Below are 12,514 nucleotides of genomic sequence, written 5' to 3' on the forward strand. Positions count from 1 at the left end.
ATTACTACTGAAGAGTCTAATTCTTAAGACATTAAAGGCACCTATCTTTATTCATGGTTGCGTATACACGCTAACTTATGACACTTTAAAAGTAAGAAGTCATGTGCTATGAAAGACATTAAGAACAACACTTTTCCATGGTCAAACATCAGAGCACTAAACATTTCACTTTTCCCCTTAGGGGTTTCTCTCGCATGGACTTGTATGACGACTAGTTTAAACTCAAAATAGAAAAGACATGAAAGCCAGTATTGCTAAAAAACAAACTCCTGAAGTACTGGAGCACCTCAAAATATCTTTTTAAGGAAGAGAAGCAGTATTCCAATTGTTCTACAAAGTGGAGCTCAAATACAATGCGAGCTACTGAAGGCATGTGAGAAGTGTGTGGCAAAGCAAGCCCTCAAACCCACGATCGGCAAGTACCTTCATGTTGCAAGATCCTTCCTGACCAAAAAATTAAAACAGAAACCTAGAGCATAGATTATTTTTTCAAAATACTGTTAGTTTTTATAACAGTATCATCTGCTGCAGTGTCCATCCACTCATCTGGGGGAGTGGGGGGTGGGAAGGGGCACGTTTCAGAAAAAAAAAATCTCTTAGTAAATTAACAAATTTCCTATTATCAGAAGTCACCGCAAAGGAATCAAACTTACAAAGTTGACGGAAAGAGTTCCTTTGCGTTGCCTCATCTGCATTCCAAATGCTTCTGATCTGGTTCCCTTGCGTCTTCGTGTAACCTCATCTTGAAGTAAAATAAAGTTAAATGTTATTAATATCACATCAAGACAGATTTAACTTGCAAACTCAACTCAGATGTCCGGCCTGGTACCCTGCCATTCATATCAGAAGCTACCTGAAAGGCCAAAGAAAGCAAAAATGCCTTGTTATACCTGGTCAATCTAAAATAAACTTTTAAAATCACTTTAAAAGTAAAAGTTAAAGTGATCCCCAACTGCCTCATGAAACAGAGCGAGTTACACTCATAATTTGTGCACTCAGCTGGTAGGATCAGTTTCAGTATTGTCAAATTTTGTTTTCCCTTCCAGTCACTCAGTTCATGCAACAGCTGCTTAATTGTTGTTACTGTATAATACATAAAGAGCTGAAACTATGCCAAGTTACATGAAGCACCCTGTAAATCTCTCCTATGAATGAAGTCCTAGAATACTTAGCTTTCCTTTTCCAGTTATAATGATTTGCTTGCTTCTTAATGTTGTCTCTAGAGACACGCAGAAAGATTGAACAGCCTCGTTACTTTACAAAGCGATGAACCGAAGATTTAATTACCCTCTTTATCCTTTGCTCCCAGTGCCAGTCCCATCATCTTGGGTCCAGCTCCAAAGATCTGCAGCTTCTTCAGTTCAGTATTTCTACTCATTTCTCCTGTCTCTGCCTAAAAATAAGAACAAGACCACATCAGCACATACCATCAATACTTCCCCATCATGTTTCTTCATAATTCGTTTATATTCTATTATCTCACAACATTACTTCATCAAAAGAAAGAAAACAGAGGCACAAAGGGACACAGTTTTCTGTTCCTAAAGCCAATGAACAAATGCAATTGGAATACAAGACAGAATTTGTCCCACCTTTCCAATATGCCACAGTACTATTTTCCAAAATCACCACGATTCAGTCAAGTGCTTGGATGTTAACACGTACACCGTTTCAACAGGATTTTTTTTATCCACTTCCTTGAGTGGACACATACACATGACACTAATGAGTTCCAACCTACTTCCTTAAATTTGGCTGCTCCTGGATTTATTTGTGATGAAATGTTATGAGTACAACTCTGGAAATGACAGCCACTCATGCTGCCCTTGCAACCTCAAAAATCAGAGACGAAAAGACCCATTAGGAGACAACTCCATGCCCCTGCCAGCATCATTACCTGAAGTGTCCTATTCAACTGAACTTCCCATTTCCCATTACTCACCTACGTCATTTTCCCCACAACATTGCCACTAATCTAACAGCACAAAGAACCTCCGTATTCTGTTTTTATCTGCAATGCAATCACCTTGGTATTCTTCTTTATGTTGCCTCCTTATACTTTGAAAGCCCTTTCTAAGCTGGTATAGAAGGCCACTAAGTTCTCATCATTTGCAATCTTCCTCCTGAAATTCACTCATCTTAAAAGATCTCAGCAAATCTAATTCCAGAACGGTTATTTTCATGTAACTTACTGATGGTACTTCACCTGTCATTTTCGACAGTTAAGGCATGATATATCGCACATGAAATAAGCTCCCTTGGGCTGACATGCATTCTTTTTTTAATCAATAAGAAAAAAAAAGTTCAAATGCACTTGCAATAAAAATAAAAGAGAGAAGATAATTTTCATTTATTCAGTCCAAATCAGTTGTTTTTCTTGCTTCCGGAACACATTAAAAGAGATATCGTTTCCTAGGCATTATTACTCTTTAGTGATATCTAGACTCCCTGTTCACACTGAACTGTGTATGCACTATGCTAACCGGCATTTTTCCAAGCTGATTATTGCTGATATTCTAATTTTGAACACTGATGCATTCTATGTTGCTATCTGAAATTGCACACTAACTCCTAAATTTTTATCATAAATTCCTCACTTTTTGGCTAAACAAGCCATACAGAAACACTGACTTTTTTGCTGTACAGGAAAGCCTATCACCTGGAGACTCCACAGTCCCTCAGTTCCCATTTGAAATTCATTAACATCTCATTCATTCTCTCAACTAATAGAACCTGACAGAATCAACCCACATTAAATTTCTCAGCCAGTACGATTTTCCATCATTTCAGCAACATTTATGAACAATCTCCACGATTTCTCTCTCCTGCTATTGTGACCTAAGAATTTTCTCAATGATACCTGAAAAAAAATTTTGCTATCATATTTACTAGAAGTAAATCATTAGCATGCAGCAACCTCTCTTCAGTTTTATAGTTTTGTTTAGAAATGCATTGCCTAAATATATTTTCATAACTCCACTGCCCAGATTTATTTGGATTCCACCAAACCTAAGTGGATGCAATCCATTCGTGCCCAGGTGGAAGCTATACAGTTTTCAAAAAGAACAGGTTGCATATTGAAATGTTTTTAAAAATCAGATTCCTATATAACCTTAAGAACACTACCACGATACTGACAGTTCAAGTTGTGAATGCCAAAAGCATTCAGAAGCCTCACTAAGAAGTCTTTCTGTGGCATCCTTTAAGATTGCATAAAAACACTAAACTCAAAACTCTAAGTGCATGGAAGTAGAAACCTCGCATTCCTTGCCATTTTCTCATTGCTAACAGCACAAAACTCCATCAAACTTTTGCATTATACTATTTTCCATGTAACAAAAAGCAAAATGAACTTGATTAAACTGCAGTTCTATTCTCAGCACCTCTTCTTCCCAAAGGATGCCAACAGATACCTCTGTTTGATTTACCTACTCCACTGAATGTAGAATCCAAAGGCTGTTCTTCTATATGGATGAATCCTAATAACATGATGCAGTTACACTGGATTCACACACTACCTTTTTTCTGCTGTCCTACCCTCATCACCTTTGAAACATTTGCATCCCCATCCCTCCACCCCCAATACACAACATAGAATAGTTACAAGCAATAATCAAAATATTTATGTGTTTTGGGCATCTGTCAGCATCTCCTAGAATTCCTTTGTTTCACACAATTACTCCCATAGAAAGAAATCTTTCAAATTAAGAAACAGAAGCTTATTTCATAAATTCTGTTAGTCTGAAACCATCAAATTTGTAGAAGAAACTTGAAAGCAGATATGTCACTTAGAATTATTTTTAACTTTTCAAAAGAGGTCTCTGGATATTAAGTTAATATCCTCTGAAAAGACAGCACTTCATTATCTTTTTGCTCCAGTACTGCATTTCTCTACCAGAAATCATCATGATGTAACCTCATTAGACAAATCCCTTGCCAGTTAAAATATAACCTAACAGATCATCTATGAAGATATACTACTCTAAGGAAGAAGTATTCTCCTAAACTTAACCTTTCCTTAAGGATATTCCCCTTTCCTAATCTGAATTCATTCTACTTTTTGTTGCCCTTTTCTTTACAAGATTTTAGAAATTCAGTTGCCCTTCTCCAGTTTTAATTTGTGGTAGCTTTCTTCAGAGAAAATAAAAAGAGAATGAAGCATTAAGTTTATTTTTGAGCAGAATCTCTCATCACCAAATTATCCTCTTCCAATTCAGAGGCATTGTATTCAACTGCCATTTGACTGTAGTATCCAAAGATTCCCAACCCATCTTTCACAAAGGAGAATTCTCATTCCCTATTTTCTTTAATTTTTCACTTTCTCTAAAAATTAAAAAGAAAATGCTTTTCAAAAGTCTGCCACCCCCTTCTACTGCTGAGGATCTTTGTTTATCTCAGTAATTTCTGATTACTACCTTGATGCTTTCTTATGCATCACCCATTCTTAGGTAAGTTATCTGCAAGAAGATGATGCAGAGCATTTTTGGAAAGTACTTTTAGCACTTTGAAGAAATCTACTGAGATGCAGAGGTCAATATAGTTATCGATGCTCACTACCCAGGCATTGGACTGTTTAGCACACTACAAACAAATAATTCAGATGTTTCAGCTAGCGCAGAATGACATTTATTTAGCAGGTTTTTACATTACTTGCATATTACCTGTTCTCTGAAGACTATCTAGACAATCTCTGGTACAATTCCAGGCAAGCATTGCAAACAATAAACAGAGTCCTGTCTACAATAAGGAGGTGCACTGAAATCTGAAAATTTCTCGGCATTCTCCAGATATTTACACTTCCACTATTTGGGGCTACTGAGGACAAATCTGTTTCTAAATACAGTTCCAGAGTTGACTTAAGAGTTATACACAGCTTCCAACACAGCCAAAAATACTTCTGTGTGCTATGTAAGTAGGTTGAGTTTTTCCTCCATTAAAGAACTAATTTCAGCCACTTAAAAAACTGTCATGCTTAAAAGACTGCGTGGCTGCAAGCCTAATAAAAGGCTTTTAAATATATATAAATATATATATATTTACTTTTTGCAGATGATCCAAGTAAAATCACCTCTCTCATTTCTGAAATGCAGCCCCTTTAAATGAAATTAAGCAGCTATACTGTGCCAGGATCACCACAGAATCACTTTTCCCAACAAGGAGAAACGAGAAGTATCATTATTCCGCTGAAATGAACAGGAGAAGAGATCCCACAGGGTCTTAATAATGTAGTGACACTTTTATACCACGTATGAGAAAAAGGTCATACTGGAATTATCCCACAGTATCTGTTCAAAACCAAAGCAGAATTCCACATTACCAATGCTGCAGGAACTGAAGCAGTCGTTCTCAGTGTTTCTTGATAGCTCACTAACAATATATGAGTCAAGAGATCTGGTAAGATCACAGTTTGGGATTGCTTGTGTGATGCATTGTTATATGGCTACGATAAATAACATCAAGTCAGCTTCAGTAAGTTGAGAAAAAAACAAAAAAAGTTTATAAAGGATATCCAAATATCTCAGTGACAAGAAAGATGGATTTGAAAAAAGCAGTTTAAGAGCATTTGAAAAAACTTTGCAGTGCCTAAAATAAGTCTAGAATGGCATCAAGCAAGTATTAAGTTTGCCACATATAAAACCAGCTTTCGCCCACATTCTGCTGACTGGCCAGCAGGGAGCTGAGAGGAGCCTTAGGATGCTGCCTGCAATAGATATCTTTTGAGAAAGGTGAAAGCCTGCTTTAAACAGTGCAATAGAAGCAATGGAGCCATCAGGCCTCCAAGATTATTTCTAATGGTATAGCATTTAAAATAGTGGTGATTCAGTTTGAATTGAGATTTACTGGAGGGTACTCCCAGGATTTAATATCGCCTGGTAGAACATCAGATGTTCCTGTAACACGACTAATCCAGAAGAAAATAAACTGCTTTTTAGTAGAAGAACTGCGGAAATCCTATATAGTTTCAGCCATCACCGAGCATCTGCCCTCATATCTGTTTCTTCAGAAAAAACAAGTCTGTCCAGCTTGAGATAATTAGTCCCAAGTGCAGTTTCCACAATTAATAAAGACTTATCGGCACATATTTGCATTCATGTAACTAAATGCATATTTAAATAAGTTTTAAAAAACTTTTCAAACTTTGCACAAGCAGAAACTTCAACATCATTTCATAAATGGCTTTTTATCCATTTAGTTTTCACAGGTATATTAACTACCAAGGTACATAGGCCACCTGTCAACAAACAAAAAGCAGGTTTTGAAAGTTTTTAGATAAACAGAACATCTACCGTAAGCACATCAGTCCCCATAGAGACAGACATCCTTCTCTGGATTTTATTTAAATGAAGACTGTTTCCTGGTGGTGCTTTTCAGCAGGCTCCCACAGCCAGAAAAAAGCTGTTGCACTGCCAGCACCGATGCGCTGGTGCAAGGACTAAGTGTTCTCTGGCCATAACAGCCAATTAACAGAGGTACCTGGGATTTGACACGCCTGGTTCTCTTCAGCACAACGTTCATTCTTGAAGCCTGCTTTGGGGAAGCCTGGGCATCTGAGCCGAGGTCCTCAGCCTCCACTTTTTCTTTAAGGTCCAAGTTTGGCTTTTGGATGCCCTAAAGGATCAGAACACAAGACACCAGGTTGATTCATCAGGCAGTGCTGATCATTCCGTGGTCTGTGAAATCATTCCATTTGCTAAGAAACAGAATGAGTGAAATCACACAGTGTTACACATGCCATTTGGACAAGAGGCCAATTAATCCACACACCCTTCAAATAAGGAAACTGAATCTTAACTACCAGCTTATCAAGAGAGAGAGAGAAAGACATCTTTCTACTTAATATCATCTTTTGTCCTGTTTCCTTCCCAATAGGCTTGGCCCCAGTCCTATAAAGAAACAGCTATCAGAAAATAACTACACAAGGTCACATTACAACTTCTAGCACTATTCTGTCACAGCTAAGTATGAGGGTGGTTCTAGGTTTGTTTACATAACTGAAACTTCTAAAAGCATAGACCCTACATCCTAGTTTCATATGCAATAACAAGTAGTATTCTATGCGTAGTTTTGGTCCCCTTTTCATATCCTGAAAGAGAAGCATCTCACCATAAGGCTGACCCCAGACTGGAAGAGCTCATAGGGGTATAAGATCCGTTCATAATGAGACTTGAGTAATGACCCCGTGCCTTTTCCTGGCAGGTAGCCAAGCCGACTTGCCACTTTAGACCATTTCTTCTCTTTAGTGACTACTTCAAAGCCTCCTTTGCTGGCAACAATCTGAAACGCATAAATAAAAAAGTTAAGGGTTTTGAGCTGCTCTCACCACCTTCCATAAACCAAGAATCAATTAAACCAACCAAATGTTAAAAAGTTTTATTAAATAGTGACAGAATCCTGAACTTAGTTTTTGTTTCCTGAAGGACTAGTACTTTAATAACTAAGCACTTATTTATCCTCATGACTTTATACATTAAACATGACAATTTTCCTAGTAAATGTAAATTGTGTACTGTCCAAGAGAGGAGGAGTCCAACAGTTAAGATTTATGACATGTTGGAAAGAATACAAACCCCACCATCAGAACAAACTGAAAAGTTAACTCTCACCAGACTTGTACTCTGATGCAAAACACAAGCCTGGCCAGGAGTGAAGCCCATTCTAACAGACCCCAGGCAGAAGGGAGCACTGGAGCTCACAACTTCAGTGTAACAGAAACTCTCAAACCCTGAATGGAAGAGAGACTACTGTAAAAAGAGGAGAAACTGAATTTACCTTTCAATTAACTCCACACAGTTCTTACATCAGACTTCAATTGGTTTCAGTCTAGTAATTCATATACAGAACTATCATTGCTTACAAGTAACTAATACGTACACTGAATGAAAAATGACAGACCATTTGCCTCCAAGCAATGATCATTAACAGCACATGACTTGCTTCCTCAGAAACACTGGCCACATTTCCACTGCTTCCATTCCCTTTACAGTTTCACTGTGAAGTAGCTTAAAACCCAAATGGATTGTAATTTCATTTATATTATTGTAAGACTAATAGCATTTCTACAACAGTGTAGTTCTGCATTACGTTTCTTTAGACATGAGGACTAAATTTCATGCTTAATGCTTCAGATCGTTAGAAACCTCAATGCAAAAACATTTTGTATTTACAGTGAAATTTATAGTTTACTTCTGAGGCTGAAGGTAAATTCAAATGTCTAATTGTGACAGCGACAAATAAAACAGTTAATTCTGGTTCCTCCTATAATCAGAGTTAGCTGCACTTAAAGAAAACAGTAATAATATTGTTGATTATTTTTCTCACATTTACAGCAAAGTACTAGAAAAGCCTTTTTAAATGAAACTATTCCTAAATTTCAACTTATCTTCAAACTGTCCGTGAATAATTGATTTCTAAAATTATCTATACACGAGCAATGGCTACGGAGGCCACTAACTAACTCAATAAGCTTACACCTGCTTATCTGCAGTCAACTAAAATGTTCCAGCTCATAACAGTGACCCAGATATTTCCCAGTACCACTGTAATATTCTGCATATCCCAGCAAATCACCACAGATGTCAAAATAATAAAAAAATACAAATACTGTAAGACATTTTATCAGCTTTTCTCTGCATTTTATCAGCAATTCCAGACTGTCAAAAAGAATCATATCATAGAATACCAGATTGGAAAGGACCTCAAGAATCATCTGGTACAACCTTTCTTGGCCAAAGCACAGTCTAGACAAGATAGCCCAGCACCCTGCCCAGATGAATCTTAAAAGTGTCTGATGTTGGGGAACGCACCACTTCCCTGGGGAGATTATTCCAATGGGTGATTGCTCTCATGGTGAAAAATCTTCCTCTCGTGTCCAACTGGAATCTCCCCTGAAGTAACTTGTACCCATTACCCCTCACCTTTTCCATGCAACTCCTTGTGAAAAGGCAGTCTCCATCTTCTTTGTAGCCACCCTTTAAAAACTAGAATGTGGCGATAACATCTCCCCAAGCCTTCTTTTCTCAAGACTGAACAAACACGATTCTCTCAGTCTCTCCTTGCACGGCAGTCCTTTGATCATCTTTGTGGCCCTTCTCTAGACTCCCTCCAGCCATCCATATCTTTTCTGCATAGTGGGGACCAAAATTCAGCACAATATTCCAGGTGTGGACTCACAAGCGCCAAGTAAAGTGGGATAGTGACTATCTCTGCTGATGATGCCCTTGTAGACGCAGCCCAGCATCCTGCTGGCTTTCTTTGCCACTGCAGCACACTGTTCACTCATACCGAACTTGTTGTCCACCAGGACCCCCAGGTCCCTTTCCACTGAGCCGCTCCCCAGACAGGTAGATCCCAGCCTGTGTTGCACTCCTGGATTACGTTTTCCCAGGTGCAAGACCTTATACTTGTCCTTGTTGAACTTCATTGAGGTTCTTGTTAGCCCACTCTTACAGCCTGTCCCAGACTATGACTTATTTCTTTAAAAATAAAATCTATTCAGATCTTAACATTTTTACTTATCCAAGAGAAAGAAACCTTGATGGGGAATGGAAACAGATGCTCTAAACTAGAAGCACTAGAACTACCATATCTTAATTCCTTACTTCGCAAGAAGAAATTTGTATTAACAATCCATCCTTAGCAGGTAGGTTTATAATGGTATAGATTTTGCCAGTGCAAAAACAAATGCCAACAGAGATTTAATTTATGTGCAAACTTAGAAAAACAATGCACCAAACATAACTATAGGAGCATAAATTTCTAGCCGGCCTTAAGTGTAGCCTGTCTTGGAAATTACAATAATTATTCCAGAAGTTAACATTATAAATTCTCAAAGATCCACGTTTATGTCATGTGGAGAACCTCTATTGGGAGAGAGGAAGGAGCAATCACAAAAACAATTCATTACAGAATTGCTAGGTCAGGAGCTGAACTGCACGCAAGTATACCACTGCCTTCTGAGAAACTACCTCAAATTCCTGCAGCTCTGCCATATGTAAAAAAGGAGAACTAAAAAGCAAGTGGTCAGGTGACATCAGGATGTTCAAGCTGTACACAAGGTAATGAATACATGCTGCATAGAATCTAACCAAAGGCAACTGATTTAACTGTGCTTGACATGTTTGCCTTAAGCATCCAATTTAGAAATTTTCTTTCACTATAATTTTTTTTCCACTCATTTAATCTCCATATTAATGAGACTAATGCTGTAAACCAAGCCATCTCTGTTGCTGGCTTCTTGAGCTTGAATGAAAAACGAGGTTCCCGTCAGACCAAGGCCTACAATTGCTTACTCACCTTGCTCAGACCATAGAGATCCAGTATTTTTCTCTCCACCACAGGGATTTTTAAATTGGATCCTTGGAGTTCCCAGAATTTTGCTAACTGATCCAAGAAGTCCAGCTTAACTCTTGTCATTGCCTGCAATCAATAAAACCAAACCCGTATGTCCCAAAACAAGTGTGACAATACCTTACAGTCCTTAGAAAAAACATGACAAATATTCAGGGTTTACATTTTCGAAGTGCAACTTGGCAAGTGAGACATTTCTTAGTCATGTAAAAAAAAGCAGAAATAGAAATATTGATAAAAAGAAAGATCTTTACAACCAGAAAATTGTATATGCTTTTCTCTCTGCATTTAAGATCCTATAAACCAAACTCCTACCTAACAATTTCCTAGTTCAAAACTAAATACATACTTATGAAAAATCAGCATTCCAGGGAGAAACACAAAAGCAATTATTAAAATATACATGGGGGGGGGGGGGGCGGGGAGGAGAGTTACAAACAGTTTTTATATATGCCTTAACCATACAGAAGGACCTCCTCCCTTGAGTATTTCTGGAGTACTCAAATCACTTTCCATAAGAAGACCCATTTACAAGCCAAGTGATTCGTGACATTTCGGTATATGAACAGAGCAATGCTTTGAAAATGTTGTAGAGAAAAGGAAAAACCAGGACAGAATGGGACCCCTACTGCTGTCAAGAAAGCTCCCATACATTTTTGAATCGTAAAACTAACCAACTATAACAAGCCAATAAAAAAATCAGTTCATTTTAAGCCTTAAAACACATTATCAAGACAGTATAGGGTAACCAGGGGCTTCAGAACAGCAGTAGGAATTTTAAGAAAAAAAAATTAATTGCCTGTGGAGCTCTGAAGGCCAGACACTGGCTGCTCTTACTACACAACATGGTACTTGGCATTCATTTAAGACATTTCCAGTTGAATGTGAAAAACTCTTGTGGTTATTTTGGGTAATAAAATAAAACCCAGACTTTTCTCAAAGCCATGGAGAGTTATTTTATATGAACTCTGCCACTGCCAAGAATAAACATTGATGTGGTCTATGGGTTTCTGAAGTCTCCCCCATCTAGAAACCTGCCAAGATGCAAATCTCAAGCACGGAGACCTACTGCTTTCAGTGCAAACACAAAATTATGTCAACAGTTAAAAGCTCACCTCCAGTTCATTCAGGCGCTGAATTCGTGGAGTGAAACGAAAACTTTGTACTTCACACGCAAATGGAGGCTGCCAGTCCTAAACAGAGACAGAAAGACATTTTATTTCTCCAACAAATGCACAAAACAGAAGACCCTAACAACATCTGATTAAACAAGTTCCCAACAGTAAATGTGTTTCTCAGTACAACTGGTGATATCATTTTCCAGTTTTATGACGTTCTTGTGCTTTTAAAATAATGTTACCACAATATTTTAGTTTGAAGAAAGATATGCTCACAGAATTAAAAATATAAAGGAAAATAAGCTTCAAAGCATTTCAGTATCCATCACCTCACACTGAGTTTAAATATAAGAGATACCCTATACTTTGTTTGTTATTTATTTACTTTTTTAAAAGTTCCCTATATGCTGCACATTGCAAAATTCTCACCATCAACAGTGACAAACACCAAATAAAGCACATTATTACACACCTAACTTTTTTCATCTTTGTCTACAATCATTTCAATAAAGATGAGACCACCACTCAGGAGTCCAGCTCTTTAACAGAAATGCAAGCTTAATTAACAACTTTCTCAATCCAGTCAGTAGTGGGTTCAACCACAAGTGTCTCCCAGCCCCATTTCTGAAAACTGTGTTATAACATCAAGAGAAGTATAACTCAGCTTTTTAGTACTTTTAAAGAAAGCATAAGTTATAGTCGATTGTCTACTTGGCAGTAAATACAACAGAATAAGGACACCCCATTCCAGGTGGACAAGCCACACTAAATATTTATTATTTGCACTGCTGCAGCATATAAAGGCCTCAAGCACGATCATAAAATATTTACAGCTTCTAATAATGTAAAAGAATTGTAAATCAGTAAGGTCAGTATAAAGTGTCTGATTTAGTCCTTATTGCAGGTTGCAAATCAACCTGATGCATGCATCCTGCAAAACCCTGCAATGCAAACAGCTAAGCAATCATGGAGAAATACAAAAGCGTTCAGTGGCCAGGAAAGTTCTAGTTATTCTCAATGAACAGTGTCTGGATCAGTTTCTTGTGGCC

The 12,514-nt window shown here is 37.7% G+C and overlaps 1 protein-coding gene across 4 annotated transcripts in view; it reads right to left on the reverse strand.

Annotated features, from left to right (window-relative positions):
- Positions 1 to 12,514, reverse strand: part of KDM5A (lysine demethylase 5A) — a 51,180-nt gene that overhangs the window by 37,256 nt on the left and 1,410 nt on the right. For all 4 annotated transcript variants that reach the window (XR_012586611.1, XM_074583748.1, XM_074583757.1 and 1 more), the window contains exons 2-7: positions 11,463 to 11,540; positions 10,294 to 10,416; positions 7,105 to 7,275; positions 6,475 to 6,609; positions 1,288 to 1,393; positions 654 to 742 (exon numbers count right to left, since the gene is read on the reverse strand). Coding sequence is in view for 3 of the 4 variants with exons in the window: in XM_074583748.1 (XP_074439849.1) it covers positions 654 to 742; positions 1,288 to 1,393; positions 6,475 to 6,609; positions 7,105 to 7,275; positions 10,294 to 10,416; positions 11,463 to 11,540 (702 nt within the window). In the remaining variant the exon portion in view is untranslated. The remainder of the gene's footprint in view (positions 1 to 653; positions 743 to 1,287; positions 1,394 to 6,474; positions 6,610 to 7,104; positions 7,276 to 10,293; positions 10,417 to 11,462; positions 11,541 to 12,514) is intronic.

The sequence above is a fragment of the Larus michahellis genome, chromosome 1, assembly GCF_964199755.1.
Source record: "Larus michahellis chromosome 1, bLarMic1.1, whole genome shotgun sequence".
Classification (NCBI taxonomy): Eukaryota; Metazoa; Chordata; class Aves; order Charadriiformes; family Laridae; genus Larus; species Larus michahellis.